General features: G+C 37.5%; 1 protein-coding gene and 1 pseudogene across 1 annotated transcript; both read left to right on the top strand.

Annotated features, from left to right (window-relative positions):
- Positions 1 to 935: 935 nt before the first annotated feature.
- On the top strand, positions 936 to 1,987 carry LOC108990095 (fasciclin-like arabinogalactan protein 12). The gene has a single exon (XM_018963944.2). The coding sequence runs from the start codon at positions 1,040 to 1,042 to the stop codon at positions 1,973 to 1,975; it is 936 nt and encodes a 311-aa protein (XP_018819489.2). The 5' UTR covers positions 936 to 1,039; the 3' UTR covers positions 1,976 to 1,987.
- A 16,041-nt stretch (positions 1,988 to 18,028) lies between these two features.
- On the top strand, positions 18,029 to 18,961 carry LOC108990063 (annotated as a pseudogene).
- The last annotated feature ends 901 nt before the right edge of the window (positions 18,962 to 19,862 follow it).

Below are 19,862 nucleotides of genomic sequence, written 5' to 3'. Positions count from 1 at the left end.
TTTTCTTGCTAGAGGAGGGGAAATGGGATGAGTGTCACGTATAATGGTAACCAAGATCGTCCCCTATTTTTAAGAGGTATTATGCGGCTGGATTTCTTCAGCCTTCCTTATTTCTGTCGTTAGCTCTGCTGTTTTTTGGTTTGCTTGTCAAACTTGTTTAGCTTGTTTTAGGCTTGTTTAGATTTTTACATGTCTTGGTTTAGGCCTGTTAGTTCTTTTGTGGTGTTTAAATAGGCTTGTTTAGATTGTTCGTCTCTTTGTTTCTTTTGTTTCGGTTTTGGTTTGTTTGTATTTGGGAGGTTTTTTTTTTCTTTTGTTTTTTGGGAGGTATTTGGGAGCTCAAGGGGATTAATAAGATGGGTTTCAAATTCGCAAGATACCTAGCTATAAGAATAGGAAGTTTGGAATTCCCGTTGCAGAATTGTTGATAATTCCAAGTGTTTAGCGCAATTTTAACAATGAAAATAATTGCAATTCTTTAATAAAAAAAAAATGACAGACAGGGATAGAGAGAGGTAGCTAATCTTCATAGGCCAATCGCTAACTGTGTCTTTCTGTCTCTCTCTGATAGTTCCGTTGTGTACATGAGTAACATGACCACTTAGCATCCCATCTCTTTTAACTTTTTTTCAACCAAAAAGGTCTGGAAAGGAAGCAATCGTATTCATTATTTGGCCGCAGATCCAACATTTGAGATCCACCCTCTTTTTCCTCGCTACCTTCCCAATAATTAGCAAACTATTTGTAAAAGCTCACACTCTATATATCTCTACTCTCTCTTCTAACTCTTGATCGAAGACAGATAAGCTGCATACAACTTGGGATTTCTAACTAATAATTTTACCCTTTCACCCAACTGCCTAACTTCATTCTCTCCCGGCCCTTATAAAATCCCTCCTCTAGTCCGTCTCAAAACATCAACAACTACTGCAAATACCACTTTGCATTCCCAAATATCCCAAGCTAAAGAAAGCCCACCTTGCAAACTGTATTACAAAGCTCCCCAAACAGGCCTTGATACACACTAAAAGTATCGAAGATGATGACCAAACCCGGTGTCTTTTCCCTCTCAATTCTACTTCTTTTTCACTTCCATGTTATTAACACTTCAGCACAGCCCACCGCGGCTCCAGTCCAATCCACCACGGCTCCAACTCCACCTGCCAATGCTCCAGCCAAGCCGGCCACGCCCCCAAGCACTCCTGCCACGCCTCCCACCTCACTTGCCAAGCCTCCAATCCAATCTGCCAAGGCGCCTGCCCAGTCTGTCCAAGTACCTATACAAAAAGGCTCTATTGACGTCACAAAAATCCTTGCAAAGGCACACGGCTACTCAGTCCTTATCCGCCTCTTAAAAAGCACTGGATTGGCTGCGCAACTATACGGGCAACTCAACAATTCGAACAATGGCTTTACCATCTTTGCACCTACGGATACAGCATTTTCGAATCTCAAACCAGGCACTATAAACTCTCTATCTGACCTACAAAAGACCCAGCTAATACAATTTCACATCTTGAACTCCGTGATTGGTCTGTCCAACTTCCAAACTCTAAGCAATCCAGTGCCGACAGAGGCCGGTGATACTAGCGCCGGAGAATTCCCCCTAAATGTGACCACAGCCGGCAACCAAGTGAACATTTCGACCGGCCTTGTGAATACCACAATGGGTGGTACAATATATATGGATAACCACCTAGCGATATATCGAGTGGACAGTGTGCTTCTTCCACTGGACATTTTTTCTCCTAAGCCTAAAAAGGCTGCTGCCCCTAAACCAGCATTGACAGACAGCTCAAATACTACGACTACTGCAGAGAGTCCATCAGGTGGTGGTGGTGCTACTACTGCTTCTTCTTCTACAACGGACACCGATGCTGCCACAGTAAATGCGTCTGGTGCAGTAAGCCTCAGTACAAACAAACTTTTGTTGCCCATCGGAGTTGTTGTGGTTGCATTCTTGGTGGCGAAATGAACAATTGATGGCGTAATATTACCAGCTTGAATTCCCTTGGTGGAATCATTTTATTTTGTAATGCATTGTTTGGCTTAAGTTGGGTTGATAAGATTGTGTTCTTTCAAAATTATCGCCTTTTTTAATCTCCTTAATCGTTCTCTGTTGTTTTTCATTTTTTTGTTTGTTATAGTCGTACAAGTTAAAGGATCAGTTTTCTTCTTAGGTTTCTGCTGACTCTTCCTTTTCTGTCTTCTTTACAGTTCATATGAATTTTGTTTAAATATTTCAGAGCATTTAGTGGTCTTGATCATTTATTTTTCATTTTTCAACTCGAATGTAATTTTTTTTGAACCAAATTGTATTAAAGTGAAACTAAAAACAGAGATATATCCAAGGAGTGGGCTGCCCCACACAAACATTGTTAAAGTGCTTGCAGTATTTAAAAAAAGAAAAAAACTAAAAGGTTGAAAAAAGGCAATGCCTAGTGGTTCAGACCCTTATTCCTTAACGAAACCAAATATCAGAACCATGTTAGATGATTTTGTAATGACCAAAGCCCAAACGTTTGACTAACCCGCCTAAGGGGAAAAGAAAAGAAGGCCCATAACGGCATCGTTTTAGGCGTACCCCCTAAAATCCTATTTCTTTTGCCCAGCCCGTGCCCCAATGTCTTTCCCTGTTTTCTCTCCAGCCCCACTACAGACAACCGGGGTGGGAACCCCCAGGAAATCGGTATGCCCTGTAGCAGATATAATAATAATAATAATAATCTGCTGTAACATAAGAAATTTTGTGAAACAATTTTCTTTCTTTTCGGATTTATAAGCTAAGCTCACCTCGTTCTAACAACTCCATTTCTTCTACAACCTCCTGGTAAGGTAAAACGAAAGCCCCCAACCTTTGCTTAGGGTTCCCAAGCTTATTGTTGGCTCGCCTGTGCTTTCGTGGAGAAGGTTATTTTCTTCTTGTAAAAGGATGGGTAAGGTAAAATGAAGGGAGGCAGAGGACAGAGGTACATGCGTCCCTCCTTTCCATGACAGCTTTGAGTTTGTCTAATAGGAACTTGCAGTTATCTATCTGAAGGGGAAACAAAGGAGAACATTTATAACTTGTAATAGTTAAGAATCAATACTTAGAAAAAGATCCAAACAGCACTTGAAGGTTGTTTGGATGAAATGAGTTGCTATAGTGAAGATCAGCATGTTATTAACTTTAAGGCCAAACAATACATAATTAGTCGATTTTTTTTTGTCGAATTTTTTTTAATATATCTCAGCTTTTGGGAACTTGGATTCACTCATTTTTCACCTAAATCCCATAAACAATAAAACTGTTGTTCTTTCTGCAATAAAACTGCATGAAATCTTTCTCTCTCTCTGTTCTTTCTTCTTTTTTGTTTCTTTCTGGGTTTCTTGCAAGCTTCCATTTGCCGCATGCTCAAATACCATGCTTTTCTGAAATCATGGAGATTAGATCTAAGAAATAGAAATCTATTGGCCTTCAAACAACCCACAGTAATGTCCCCATGGAGATGGAAAGGGATGGATTTAGGGTTATGATATGGAGACTAAGAGGGAGGAAAGAACAAAATGGAGAGGGAGAGGGAAAGGGAGAGGAAGAGGTCCGATAGAGATGGAGATGGAGGGAGGGAGGGGGAGGGGGAAATGAAATTTTGAGAGAGAGAGAGAGAGAGGGGGAACGAAATTGAGAGGAGAGAAGAAGAAAAAAAAATGGAGGAAAAACACACCGTTTTATTAAAAAAAAAAAATCCAATTTAAATGACATGTACACGCCAGTTGCACGTTGGTTACATAAGGTGGTTGTATCTATAATTTTTCTTTCTCTCGTACTGCACAAATACCACCATGCTTCTCTCTCTCTACGCACGTTACCCTCTATTCTACGTGATCGCAACTCACTAGCATGCCCAGCTCCAAGCCGTTCATCTCAGCTCATGCCGGGCCGCTCTCTATAGTTTCGACCGTCGAAACTCTAAAGCCTCAGGGCAGGTTTGGGACATCAAACAAAATTCAAAATTCTCATCTCATCTCATCTCATATCATAATTACACCTTTTTCAAATCCCCATACAAAATATAATAAACAATTCAATTTTTTCAAATCCCAATACACATTTTTCAAATCCCAAAACAATAATAATATTAAAACTTAATATTTTAAACTTTAAAACAAAACACAAAATTCTCATCTCACCCCCCAAACCTACCCTCAATGTATCGCCATGCACCATAAAGCTCCTCTACATCAAGCCTCTATTTCCCAAGCTCAACACTCTCATTCTCTTTCTCTCCTCTACACCTTCGCTAACCGTGGAACGTCTAGCACTACTGCCTCCATCTGGATCGCTGAACTATGTCTCAATGTTAGGCTAACCTTGGTGACCTACGAAGGCCATTGGAGCCCGTGTGACCCATCCAGGCCGCTTAGTTCCCCCGCCACTCATGATGTCGCACTAGATTGTTGCCCTCGCAAGTAGTGGAGGCTACAGCGCCACAAGCGAACCACAAGGCACCATTCAATTTGCCATTCTGTCATCGAGTTTGGTCAAACACTGCTTCAAGCCTAGTGAGGTCATGATATGTAACACCCTGCTCTCTAATAAAGACATTTTAAGAATTTTTAGGGAGCCAATGCGTTGCTAAACTGGAGTAAAAATATTTTTTTTTAATAACGCGCCAAATATGAAAAATTTCATAAATAAAACAACCTTTATTAGATACTTAAAATTCAAAATAGAATCTGCGGAAGAACTTATTAAAAAAAATACTAAAATCTCATGTGCTTATCAAACTAATTTATTTAAACTCTTAAATCATAAACTGAACATGACATAAACTATCTAGGCCTCTGCCTCGCCTCCTTAGGTCAAGTCCAGGCCTGCAGTCTCATCGTCAGAAATGTCATCACCTGGGGTGGTTTAAAAATATAAAAATATACAAAAATGAGTCGAATACTTAATAAGCAACACAACATACAGTAAACATAAAAAAATAAGGTTTCTTAAAAAACGTGCATACTCATAAATACATACCTAAATAAAATGAACAAGTCTATCCCACTTAAGTACCGATACCATCATTCTGCATACTAATCCCTAAAATACCATCATTTCCCTAATTTCATCAACATATAACTGATATTCACTTTGTGATATCATGTATTTTAGTGTATTTTAACTAAATGATTTATTTTAATTAATTTAAATATTGGTTCTCTTATTTTAAAATTTATTGGGTTTCCCGTTGGTTTATTTCTTGATTTCTTTTTTTTTTTTTTTTTGAAAATTATTTTGATATGCTCTCTATATATTAATTATTGTTATGCATTTAAATTGCTCTTAATTTTAAATTAATTTATTGTTGGGTTAATTATTTTATTTTCGTTTAATCACTACGCTTAAATTATTTTATTTAACTTATTGTCTTGAAATCTTTTTCGTTTGATCATTTTTGTGACCCAAGATGTGAGGATTGGACCTCATTTCCTTCCCTTATTTTTTTTTCTTTTCCCTTTTTCTTTTACTCTTTTTCTTTTATTCTCCTTTTCTTTTCCGCATTTCTTTTTCTCCTCTCTCTTTCTTCTCTCCCGTGTGCAGCCCCTCCCTCCTCCCGTCCGTTTTGTCATCCTCCAGCCACTGCCGCCGTGCGCCGCCGTGGTCAACACCGCCCCTCCTTTTCTCTTCCCCTCCGGTCGGCGACCTCACCCTCCGATTTCCAACCTCTCTCGCGCCACCTTGAGCCTTAACACACGACATCAAGCCGTCGCACCCCTTGTGTTCGCGCACCGCCGTCGTGCCACCTCCGGTCACCATTTCTTCAACACATCTTCCTTGACCTCCTAGTAACCTAAACCACACATCCCCAGCTCCGATCCGCCACCAGTGAAACTCCACCATCAACATTTTCGTTTTGGAAATTTTGGACTTCAACCGCCCTCTACGCCACCATCCACAGCCACCACTACTAGCTTTACCGACATCCCTAAGCCATTCCCTAGTAATCTCGAGTCTTGGTTTGTCCCTGTTCAAAAGTGAGTTTTTGAGACCCACGGCCGAGTGCATTTTGCACTGTTCTATTACTGTGCCGCCACCTCTTGCACCTTCGTAATCTTTCAAAAATTATATTATAGCGTTATAAGTATTTTCCTAAAGAACTTTCATGATTTCAATGTATTTTTGCACTCATCCATTTTTACTGTAAATTGGTTGGTTGTACCAGACTGAGTCCGAGGAGTAAGGGGGTTGGTTGGATTGGATGATAGAGTTGTTTGTGTGATTGGTTTATGTTGAGATTTGTTGGTTGTTTCGGGTTTAAATATTAGTGTTTTGAATTTGACGTTGGTTATGGTGGATATTGATGATTTTAGGAAGTAGTGATATATTTGGGGATTATGAGGGTTTTAGGTTTTAAGTAATTAAAATAGGTTATTTTAGAAGTTTAGGCTTAAATATCGAACTACGTGATTGATTGGAAACTTACGGAAATTATGTGATTATTTTTATAGGTGACGATTTATAGTCGACCCGACATTTTTGAGGAAAATTTTGAAAAACTAAGAAGTCCAAGTAAGAGGGGTTCCTATGCTAGACTTTGCATAAAAATGAAATGAATTGAGGTCAATTTTGGAAAAGTATGCATGTTTTTTTATGAAAAGAAACTTGAAACGACCTCAATTATTTGTTCTGCATTACTCATGAAATTCTGTATAAGAATAAGATATTTTCTGGTTTGACTGGTGTAGACATGAGCTTATTTTTAATATTCTGTTTTTGAAATGTGAAAAAAATGAGCGAATATGAAAATTTGATAAATTTGCATGTGACATGAAGATGTTCTGAATCTGTTTTGAGAAAATGTGAAATGATCTAAATTTCAATACTCTATTTTGATATGATTTGGCATCTGAAAAACCTTTGGCATGATTTTCTGATTTTGTTCGGACTCTTATTCTGATTCTGATGTGGTGATTCTAATTCTGTTTTGCTTTGATATGTGGCCCTGTCACTAGATATAATAGTGATCTCTAACCCTATTACGGGATACAATAGTGACATCTGGCCATGTCACGGGATACAATAGTGACCTTTGGCCCTGTCACGGGATACAATAGTAACCTCAGGCATTGCCACTAGATACAATAGTGGATTTCTGTTTTGAGTACAATCGCTTTGATATTCATGGTGATTTATGTTATGCTTGGCTTTCCGCAGAATGCACAACCCTACCACGGGGGTTAAACATGGTCTCTATTCAGATATGATAGGATAAGATGAAAATGTTCAATCATGTTGTGCCAAATGAGTCTTTGAATATGAAAAGTTGTTTTCTGAATATGAAATATTTGAAATATCACTCTGGATTTCTAATAATATATATTTTTGAGAAATGCATATTGAAAATTGAAATATTTTGTTTCTACATTCTGAACTCTAAGAAAATGCTCATGTTTACATACTAGCATATGTTCTCTGCTTACTGAATTTTTGATAACTCACCTCCTTATGTTCACAATATTTTCAGATGATTTTGAATTTTTCAGCTGAGGATCAAGACTATGAAGCATTGGGTGAGACAACTTAAGAATAGTGGATTAAGAATAGAAAGTTTTCAACGAGTATTGGTGATTTTTGTTAACTATATTGTTGAAATATGAGTTTAAGTGACATGTAGAGAAGTTGATATTTTTTTTGGGTTACTGTACTGAGGATTTGACATATGAGTTTGTGTGGTTAATTAAATTAGATGTGTTTACGTTTGATTTGGAGCTTTTGGATGTGTTTTAGCAATATTGGAATTGATTATTAGGTAATATGAGTTAACTCTCTGGATCTTTGGGGACGGGGCATTACACACTTGCTCTAATTTTAATTCAATATAAGTCTATTTAAGAAACAAGCCTATCCCACTTGGCCAAAATGATAATTTAGAACCCGAATACAGGCTAATAACATACATGTTTATCTTCATGATAATTTAAGAAATAACTCAACTCTAATTAAGATCCTAATACCCCAGCTTAGGCTCATTACATTACAAACTAAACTCAAAGGGCAAAATTGTCATATTGTTACATACATGGTTTCTTTCGTTTGAAACCATGCAATTACGTAGAAGGACAGCAGGGCTTACCGAGAGCTAGGTGTGAGGCTGGGTTGCACTCAACGGTGGCAAGTGCAGAGACAGTTTGGCGAGCTAGGCGATTATGCAATTGAGAGAGAAAGTGATGAGAGAGAGAGAAAGAGACAACATGATGAAAGAGAGAGAGATTACGAGAGGGAATAAGCATGGCGTGAGGGAGAGAGAGGACCCACTGTGAGGCCGTGAGAGGCTTGCGACAGATTAGGGGGTGCCGAACAGCCCTTGGCAGCAATTTCTATGGGGTCTCGACATGGAGGAGCTCTTGGTGATGGTGGTTTGTTGGGGACGTACGTGCTCTATTTTGACAGACTAAAAACAGGGGATGTTGATACATTGTTGGACGTGTAGGTCGCTGGCACAGAGAGACACTGGTCGAGGTGCTTGCCAGACAGTGTATAAGAAGGAGGTGGCAGCTCGACGTGGAGGAGCTTCCTGCGGCATAGGGTGCGAGCAAGGGTTCGATTGGCAACTGCGACATGGTGTTTCCTTCAGACTGGTTCTGTGTAGTGGGTTCCCGGTGGTGTGCAGTGGTCCAACCGCAGAGTGGCTCTTAGCCTTTTCGTGGAGGTGACAACTGAGTGAAGGTTAACGATTTGCTCATAGGTTGGGCGGTGCTTGTGATTATCTCGTGGCATTGCTATGAAAGGAGCGACGTAAAGGAGCTGGGTAATGTGAGGGCTGCTCTGTTGGTTGCTGGTAGCTTTTGCTGGCAGTGTGACGGGTTATGTAGGGAAAAAGAAAATCAAAGTGGGTAAGGAAGAACATAGTGACAACCTGAGGAAGGTTTGGGTACTGCGGCTTGAATTATTCTCACGAAGGAGTGGTAGATATATATATACTATTGGTTTAAGAAATTGTAACATGAAGAGGGCTCATGTAGAGTTGTAATCCTAGTGAACTTTGATGATGAAGACGTGCATGGTTTGGAGTTCATAGAGGGAATTAGTTAGGGTTTTATTATAAAGAGGAATCTAGAATGCTAATAGTGTTTGAAGTCTAACACTCACAGGCTTGGAGTTCAAAAAATAAATTAGCCTTAACTCTAGTTCAAATAAATATAACTTATCGAATAAACTCTTTTATGGGTTTTAACTCATTTATTGAACCTAATAAAATTATCCATAATTTATCCATAAAAAATTAGGATCGGGTCGTTACATGGTACTTGTTATTTTCTACTTCAAAGCATAGACAATATACTGCAAAAGTCCGATAAGATGTCCTTCTATGCTAAACTTTACCAAAAACTGACTGAGGTTGATTTTGTGAAAAACCTGCATATTTATTTATGAAGCAACCTTGGTTATTTTCTACACTAGTCTCTGTATTTGAATTATGAAATCTGACATTTTATCATGATTCGTGTATACATGAACAATTTTTGTACTATGTTTCTCTACTGCATAAAATGTGAATATGAAATTTGAAATATTTAGTCCAATTATATGATTTTTATCTACTCAATACGTTGTTATGAAATGTTAAAGCAGACAAAAACCCTGAGGCATAAGATTCTGTTTTGCTCTGATTTCTAGCCCCACCACTGGATATAATAATGGCCTCTTATTTATGACCCCACCATGAGATATAATAGTGGTCTTTGATTCCTAGCCCAAAAAATAAACTTTGCCGCATAGGTAAACATGGCCTCTGTTTTGAGTGCATCACTTTGATTAAAAGACATTGATTAATGTTCTAGTTGGCTAACAACATATATGCATAACCCTACCATGGAGTAAACATGGCCTATGTTCTCTTCCTGTTTCTGATCTTATTTCAATTATACTTGTACCTAAAGTCTTTTGCATATACTATTATTATGAAGAAGTGTGTTTGAGAATATGACTGCTTTTTTTAGAACTATATATTTCTACGTTTTGTAATTGGCTCATGTTTAAACACAAGTATATGTTCCTTGCGTATTAAGTTGTTGATAACTCACTCAATTATCTTTCATATGAATTTGACATTCCAATTGAGGGCAAGGACTAGGAAGTACATGCGGGTCTAGTTGAGTGTAGAGGAATAAATTCCTAAGATGCATAAGTAGGCTAACATATTGAAATAAGTGTCAAAGGGTACAAGAGATTTGGAGGATTGTTATTTAGGATATTAGTTATTATACCCTTGTGTAGTATTTTTAGACTATGACGCATTATTTGAGACCTTGTGGAGTTTGTTTTATTTTATATGTTGAAGGCGTTCATTAACGTCCTATAGAGGAACGTATATTTTAAATAAATGAAGTTTACATGTTATAGAGTGTTTCCCTTTTTTCGTTTGGAATCTATGCTTGTGTTGTTTGAAATATGATATTTAGGTGGTAGGAACTAACTCCCTAATCCTTCGGGTACAGAGCGTTACATATTTGCTATTTTCCAACTAGTGGATGCAAGCATTTTGACAAGTTTATTGGAAAACTAAGCACTCTTATTTCCGTACCTCCAAATTTAAAGTTATACATGCCCTCCATGGTAAAGGGATTTGGCATCGTGTTGTCAACGATGACATTGCCATGAATGTGTGTTTGTCACTCTTTATTTAGTTATGATCTTGTTAATCACCCTACAATTAAATATTTTTCTCGTCTTGATGACTCTCATTCTTAAGGGTGGTTCCACATGTCATCTCTGGCCATGAAGAACTTGGAGTATTGTCCACTAATTGTCGCCCTCACATTTTCATATATATTGGTTTCGACCACTCTAGAAAGGATGGGTCCGACATTTGGTCATCAGATCCCGATTGTTCCGGTGTAGGGAGCTGCTAAATTTGCCACCCAATGTTGAAAGGCATAGAATCTGCCATATGGAGCACATCTAACACCTCCCCAGCATCATTTCCTCATTGGGGCCAAATTCGGCATATCAATTTCCATCCGGCATATCTGGCACTAGAGGTGGCTCCTGCCCATCAGCGAAGGTTCTTTTTTTTTTTAAGTTTTAATTTGAAGATTTTTGACTTGAAGGGGGAGATCCCCCAATATTTGGATGTGTTCACCCCGTGTACTCCTTTTTAAAAAGTGGGCAAATATGTGACCTACATGAAAACTCACTTTTGAAATTATAGGATCCACTTTAACGGAAATGCACAAGACTTGCACATCCTAGGACTATATCCAGTAATACTCTTCTAATTATATATATATATATATATATATATATATATAATCTAAGGGAGTTTTTTCTTTTTGAAAATGATAAACTTTCAATTGTCTACAACTATTTACCACTCTATTTAAAATGAATGGTAGTTAAGTAAAAGTGAAATTATTTTTTAATGAAGTGTAACAATTGCATTGGTTGATTTCAAATGAATTGTAAAAGACTTGTAATACAGTTGTAGGTGTATCATTCTCTTTTTTTATTATGCCGCATCAGCCGTTATGTTAATTAATCTTATCATTTATTTGTTCAAATAATTGAAGTTCTCCAACCATTTTATCATTGGTCATTGAACGAGGTCAATGCAACCAGTTCAAATTGAATCGTTTAGAAAGGGAATCAATTTTAGTGTATCTTTTGAATCATTTATCGAACTGCTTCAATCAGATAGTTTAGTCTGATTACAAATTGATTTAAGTCAATTCTAACCGATTCAGCATTATGTTTGATAAATTAAACTTTTTTTTTCTTGTATGAAAATATGATAGAACTAAGTATATGTTATCTTTTTTTTTAATCATCGTATTAATTAAAATTGGTAGAGAAATTAAATGATAAAACATAGTGCTCTTTATTTTCTTTAGACGAACATAAAAAAAATTAATAGGTGAATGAGTTTTTTATATTATATTTGTGGTTGTGTACCAAATACTATAATTTTGATGTATTTATAATTTAATGATATTTATCTTCTTAGCATATAAGAGTAATGATTATTGTGAATTGCCTAACTTCTATTCTTGATAAGTTGGTCTCGCATGAACAAGGTGCTTTTATTCCTGGGCGAAGTATCTTTGAGAACATTACTTTTGCTCAGGAGATGGTTCTGTTGCTACATTAAAACATTGTTGGTGGTCATGTTTTGGTAAAAATTGATATGGCCAAGGCTTATGATAGGGAGAATTGGGATTTTTTTTTATGCATGTGATCCAAGCATTTGGTTTCTTTGAAAATTTTTGCTAGCTTATTGCAAATTCTGTGCAAACTCAGTGGTTTTTAGTTATGATGAATGGAACCTATAAAGGCTATTTTCAGTCTGCAAGGGACTGCGTCAAAGGGATCCTCTTTTCCCTTATTTATTCATCCTCATGGAACAAATGTTGACGAGGCTACTCAAGAAAAATTTTGAGGAAGCTTGGATTGGAAAATTTAGTCATCCGATTGGTGCTCCTTTGGTTTCTCACTTACTTTATGTTGATGACATTCTTATTTTTTCTAATGGGGGTAAGAGGTCTATTAATTATCTGGTTCATACTCTTGAAATTTATGAGAAGTGGTCGGGTCAAAAAATTAGCAGGGACAAATCTACAATATTTCCTTCTAAATTGATTTCGGCATCAAGGAAGAGGAGTTTGTTGGGCCTTACGAGCTTTAACGAAGGAAAGTTTCATGTAACCTATTTGGGTGTGCCGTTGGTCTCAAGTAGATTGACAGCCCAGGTTTTTGAACCGTTAATTGATAAAGTGAGGAAAAAAGTTGCCAGTTGGAAGTTTAAGTTGTTATCGTAGGGTGATAGATTGATTTTAGTCAAGCATGTTTTAACAAATATGCCAATCCACTTATTGTATGTGATGAGTGTGCCCTCAATCTCGTTGTCAAGCATTAAAGCTTTGTTAGCTAATTTTCTTTGGGGAGAGACTGATTGTAAAAGAAAATATCATTGGAGATCGTGGAGTAAAATTTGTTTGCCTACTAAAGAAGGCGGGTTGGGCATGAGAGAACTTAAAGAGGTCCAAAAATCACTCCATATGAAGTTTGCCTTTCAAATCCTGTCTTCTAATAATCTTTGCTTTGAATTTTTACGTGCCAAATACCTTCGACATGGCCATATTTCTTCTTACAAGGCGAGACTGTCTGATTCTAGATTCTGGAGATTGATTACAAAGATGTTGCTAGAAGTTATGGACAATGTGACTGTCCTGGTGCGTGGTGGTAATGCCTTTTGGTTTGATCGAAGGTTGGCGTCGGGCCCCCCCCCCTACGGTCAGGGTTGAAGATATTGGTAATGACGAATTGTGTATTCAAGATTGTTGGTCCAATGAATTTTGGGATGTGGGCATCCTTAAGGAGGCTAGTTGGTGAGGAGATTATTGAGGAAATCTTACAAATGCCGACTAGTGGTACCCTAGGTCCGGATATGTTTGTGTGGAAGCCTTCCGCTTATGGCATTTTTTCAACTAGTATAGCATGGAAGGTGGTGAGAAAAAGAGGTCAAGAATTACCATGGCATGATTGGTTCTGGCAACAACTATTACCTAAACGTATCTCTCTATGCTTGCGGAAAATTTGGTTTGATTGTTTGCCCATGGATGCTCGGGTTCAAAGTAAAGGTGTGTCTCTTGCCTTTGCATGTGATTGTTTTGATTGGAGATGCATAGAAAACTTCGACCATATTTTTTCTATGGGGGCCGTGGCTCTAGACGTCTGGTCTTATGCTAGTATTGCTCTCGGTATTCCATGTAGGCGTAGTTGACCGTGGAAAAATAGAGTAGCTACCTGGTTTACTTATGCTAAAAAGTCTTCCTTTAATGGTACTCTAGTTGGCTTAATTCCTTGTCTTTTTACATGGTGTCTATGAAAGAGAAGATGCAAGGCTAGAATGGATGGAAAGTATGATACAGCTGTGACTGTCTAGAGAAGTGTTTGGGTGTGGAATAAGTTATTGGCTAATAACATAAGATCGTTTAGTAATTTATCCATGCACGATTTGAAGATCTTGGAAGGATTTAATTTGGATAGGCCACAAACTTCTATGAGACCTAGAAAAATTGTTAAATGGTCTAGGCCTCATACGGGTTAGGTGAAGCTTAATTGTGATAGGAGTTGCAGAGGTAATCCCGAAAATTTGGGAGGGGGCGGCATTATTAGAGATTGAAATGGTATGGTAAAAGGGGCTTTCTCAGCCTCTTACAAGGTCGATACGAACAATGGCGCGGAAGTGAAAGCAATTTTGGATGGTATTAGACTGTGTAAGCGGCTCCATATGATCAATGTGATTCTCAAATTGTTGTAGATTGGCTTCGCAACGGCAAATGTACCCTATGGTATATTTGGGAGTTTTGGGAGGTTTTGTGAAAGGAGCTCAAGGGGATTAATTTCGTGGTGGCTCCTCAATTTCGTGAAGGTAACAGTGCGGCGGATTTTCTTGCTAGAGGAGGGGAAATGGGGTGAGTGTCACGTATAATGGTAACCAAGATCGTCCCCTGTTTTTAAGAGGTATTATACTGCTGGATTTCTTCGACCTTCCTTATTTCCGTCGTTAGCTCTGCTGTTTTTTGGTTTGCTTTTTAGGCTTGTTTAGCTTGTTCTAGGTTTGTTTAGATTTTTACATGTCTTGGTTTAGGCCTGTTAGTTCTTTTGTGGTGTTTTAATAGGCTTGTTTAGATTGTTCGTCTCTTTGTTTCTTTTGTTTTGGTTTTGGTTGGTTTGTATTTGGGAGGTTTTTTCCTTTTCTTTTTTTTTTCTTATCTGTAGACTCCCTAATACTTGGCTTATAACCACAGAATTCTTCAGCCATAAGTGAGGGTTTATTAATAAACTTGGGACAGGGGCCACTTTCATATGGCTACCGGCTCTTCGTAAATAAAAATAAAAAAAATAAAAAATAAAAAGGGATGTGATAACAGCTGTCCTAAATGCTCTTAATAGGGTTGAACTTTCTAGAGATATAATTCACACATTTACCACTTTGATTCCAAAAGAGAATATGGCTGAAACTGTGGTTGATTATAGACCTATAAACCTTTGTAATGTAATTTATAAGTTGATATCCAAAGTCCTAGCTAATCAACTTAAAAATATATTATCAGATGTGATTTCTTTGTCCCAAAGTGCATTTGTCCCAATTAGGCTTATCACTAAAAATGTACAAATGGCCTATGAGTTAGTTCACTTTCTGAGGCAGTAAAGGCATGGAAAAAAGAGGATACATGTCCTTGAAACTTGACATGAGTAAAGCATACGATAAAGTGGAGTGAAATTTTCTTGATACTATGATGGAGAAGATGGGTTTTAATGGCAGATGGAGGCCGTTAATTATGTTATGTGTAAGGACTATTTCATTCTCATTTCTAGTTAAAGGTGTTCCTAAAATGCCAATTTCTCCAAAATGTGGATTGAGACAACGAGATCCTCTATCCCCTTATCTGTTCCTTTTATGCACTGAAGGTCTTATTATTTACTTAAGTAAGCTGAGCAGAATAAGCTACAGCAGTGGATCAAAATTTGTAGAGGCTCACTAAAATAAACCACCTACTTTTTGCATATGACAGTTTACTTTGTTGCAGGGCTACTATGCAAGAAAATCTCAAAATACAACATCTTCTTGAAGTGTATGAAAGAGCCTCAGGTCAGAAGGTGAATAGAGAAAATACTTTCAATGCTCTTTAGCAACAATGTGGAATCTGGCCAGCAAAAGGAGATTTTGGCCTTTCTGGTGTGCAGAATTTCCAACAATATGAAAAGTATCTTGGTCTCCCACCAGTGGTAGGTAGAGCTATGCACAAAACATTTTCTGAAGTGAAGCATAAGGTATGGAAGAAATTACAGTGCTGGAAGGATAGGTTGCTATCTCAAGGGGTAAGGAAGTTCTTATAAAAGTAGTTGTCTTATCAATCACTACCTATTCAATAAGCTGCTTTAAGCTTCCTGGAAATTTGTGTGTAGAGCTAGAGAACATGATGGAAAAGTTCTGGTGGGGTAAAAAATAGGAGGAGAATAAGATTTGATCGGTGAGTTGGGAAAAGATGTGTGAGGCAAAAACAAAAGGAAGTATGGGGCTTAAAGATTTACAAACATTCAATCTAGTCCTACTTGCCAAGCAGGGTTGGAGGATTTTGCAAGAGAAGCCATCATTGCTTCACAAGGTCTACAAGGAAAAATATTTTCAGAATTCAGATTTCAAAGATTCAAAAGCTGGGACATGTTCCTTCATATGCATGGAGGGGAGTCAAAGAAATACTTGCTGAGAGGATGCAAATGGCTAGTAGGTAATGAAAAATCAATCAATATCTGGTGAAATTTTTGGTTACCTGAACAAAGACTCATCCCTATGGCTCAGAACCAAAGTCGTGTTCAGGAAAATGATAAAGTGGCTAGTCTTATTGATGAGAACACAAACTGGTAGAATATGGAACAAGTGAAAAAGCTTTTACCTCCAATGGAAGCAGCTGAGGTTTTGAAGATCACTCTCGGTCCTGGGAATAAAGAAGACAAACTGGTGCGAAGCTGTGAGAAGGATGAGATTTACAGTGTGAAGAGTGCATATAGACTGTTTCATGCCATTAAGAAAACAAAGAATGAAGGGAAATGCTCAAACTCAGTGAATCAGAAGGCTTTATGGAAGAAGTTATGGAATCTACAAATCCCAAACAGAGTGAAAGTTTTTGCTTGGAGGGCATGCAGAAATGGTATTCCAACCCTGAAGAACCTAAAGCAGAGAAAAAATTATAGCTAAAGATTGCTGCAATTTTTGCTTGAGTAATGTGGAGGAAGTGAGCCACACTCTATTTTATTGTCCTTTAATTAGAACGTGTTGGAGACAACACTTTAGCTACCAGCCAGTTGATGAGCATCAAGAAGATGTAATGAGTCTAGTACATAAAGTTCAAACAACATACAGAATCGGTGAATTGGAGAAGTTCTTTTTAATAGCTTGGGTCATGTGGTATAAAAGGAATTAGAAAATGCTTGAAGGAAATAATCCAATGCCTGAGCAAGTAATTGAGCACGCTTTATCTCTATACAAAGAACATGGTGAAGCCCAGAGGAATTTAAAAAAAAAAAAAATTTATATACCATACTATCTTACTTTCATCCCACTAAATATGATGTGACATATTTATCACCATTAAATAATCATTTATTGTATTATTTTTTATCATCTAATAGTAATGAATGTGCCGCATACTAATTAGTTAATATAATTAAAATATGATGATAGTATGATGTATAGCATTATTAAAAAAAAACTTCTTAACAGATTATAAATAGAATTAAAATCAATAATTCTCACGTGCATTGCATGTACAGTTTCATTAAAATCCAACGGCCCCATAAGATGGGTTTCAAATTCACAAGATACCTAGCTATAAGAATAGGAAGTTTGGAATTCCCGTTGCAGAATTGTTGATAATTCCAAGTGTTTAGCGCAATTTTAACAATGAAAATAATTGAAATTCTTTAATAAAAATTCTTTAATCTACATCACGCGTAGGCATTATGAGAGCTCTATCTGATGGCATAGGCCAATCGCTAACTCTTGTCTTTCTGTCTCTCTCTGATAGTTCCGTTGTGTACATGAGTAACATGACCACTTGGCATCCCATCTCTTTAACTTTTTTTCAACCAAAAAGGTCTGGAAAGGAGGCAATCGTATTCATTATTTGGCCGCAGATCCAACATTTGAGATCACTTTCTTTTTCCTCGCTACCTTCCCAATAATTAGCAAACTATTTGTAAAACCTCACACTCTATATATCTACTCTAACTCTTGATCGAAGACAGATAAGCTGCATACAACTTGGGATTTCTAACTAATAATTTTACCCTTTCACCCAACTGCCTAACTTCATTCTCTCCTGGCCCTTATAAAATCCCTCCTCTAGTCCGTCTCAAAACATCAACAACTACTGCAAATACATACCACTTTGCATTCCCAAATATCCCAAGCAAAAGAAAGCCACCTTGCAAACTGTATTACAAAGCTCCCCAAACAGGCCTTGATACGCACTAAAAGTAAAAGTATCGAAGATGATGACCAAATCCGGTGTCTTTTCCCTCTCAATTCTACTTCTTTTTCTCTTCCATGTTATCAACACTTTAGCACAGCCCACCGCGGCTCCAGTCCAATCCACCACGGCTCCAACTCCACCTGCCAATGCTCCAGCCAAGCCGGCCACGCCCCCAAGCACACCTGCCACGCCTCCCACCTCACTTGCCAAGCCTCCAATCCAATCTGCCAAGGCGCCTGCCCAGTCTGTCCAAGTACCTGTACAAAAAGGGTCTATTGACGTCACAAAAATCCTTGCAAAGGCACGCGGCTACTCAGTCCTTATCCGCCTCTTAAAAAGCACTGGATTGGCTGCGCAACTATAGGGGCAACTCAACAATTCGAACAATGGCTTTACCATCTTTGCACCTACGGATACAGCATTTTCGAATCTCAAACCAGGCACTATAAACTCTCTATCTGACCTACAAAAGACCCAGCTAATACAATTTCACATCTTGAACTCCGTGATTGGTCTGTCCAACTTCCAAACTCTAAGCAATCCAGTGCCGACAGAGGCCGGTGATACTAGCGCCGGAGAATTCCCCCTAAATGTGACCACAGCCGGCAACCAAGTGAACATTTCGACCGGCCTTGTGAATACCACAATGGGTGGTACAATATATATGGATAACCACCTAGCGATATATCGAGTCGACAGTGTGCTTCTTCCACTGGACATTTTTTCTCCTAAGCCTAAAAAGGCTGCTGCCCCTAAACCAGCATTGACAGAATCAAATACTACGACCGCTGCAGAGAGTCCATCAGGTGGTGGTGGTGCTACTACTGCTTCTTCTTCTACAACGGACACCGATGCTGCCACAGTAAATGTGTCTGGTGCAGTAAGCCTCAGTACAAACAAACTTTTGTTGCCCATCGGAGTTGTTGTGGTTGCATTCTTTGTGGCGAAATGAACAATTGATGGCTTAATATTACCAGCTTGAATTCCCTTGGTGGAATCATTTTATTTTGTAATGCATTGTTTGGCTTAAGTTGGGTTGATAACATTGTGTTCTTTCAAAATTATCGCCTTCTTTAATCTCCTTACTCGTCGTTCTCTGTTGTTTTTCATTTTTTTGTTTGTTATAGTCGTACAAGTTAAAAGGATCAGTTTTCTTCTTAGGTTTCTGCTGACTCTTCCTTTTCTGTCTTCTTTACAATTCATATGAATTTTGTTTAAATATTTCGGAGCATTTAGTGGGCTTGATCATTTATTTTTCACTTTTCAACTCGAATGTAATTGTTTTTGAACCAAATTGTATTAAAGTGGAACTAAAAACAGAGATATATCTAGGGGTGTAACCGGTCCGGTCCGATCCGGTTTTGGATAAAATCTTGGACTGAACCGGTATGTACCGGTTTTGTATTTTTCAAAACCGATTACGCACCGGTTACCCTCCTCAACCGGTACTTCCGGTTTTACCGGTTTTCGGTCCGGACCGGTCCAGTTTTCTGATTTTTTTAAAATGTAAATTTCACAATTTGTCATTAGAAATTTGTTTATAAAAAAAATTGATTTAAAAAAAAAACTGTTTTATACTTTTATTAATATATTAGAGTATATAATAGTATTAATATTAGACTATTGGTATAGTTATAAGTTATATATTAGTATTAGTTATAAACTTTTAGTGATTTAGTATTAACATTTTATGTAATAATTTATAAATTATAATAAAAAATTATTTCATATATGAATATATATGTTATATATAAAATTTCACATAAAAATTTATAATTATACATTATATATAAAATTTATATATATTAATATTTAATATATATAAAATATTTTATATAAAACTTATATAAAAA

This window comes from Juglans regia, chromosome 14 (genome assembly GCF_001411555.2).
Source record: "Juglans regia cultivar Chandler chromosome 14, Walnut 2.0, whole genome shotgun sequence".
In the NCBI taxonomy this organism is placed as follows: Eukaryota; Viridiplantae; Streptophyta; class Magnoliopsida; order Fagales; family Juglandaceae; genus Juglans; species Juglans regia.
This window is presented reverse-complemented; position numbering and strand designations above follow the sequence as displayed.

Coding starts and splice junctions, on each gene's coding strand:
- LOC108990095 (XM_018963944.2), top strand. CDS start 1,040: ATGATGACCAAACCCGGTGTCTTTTCCCTCTCAATTCTACTTCTTTTT.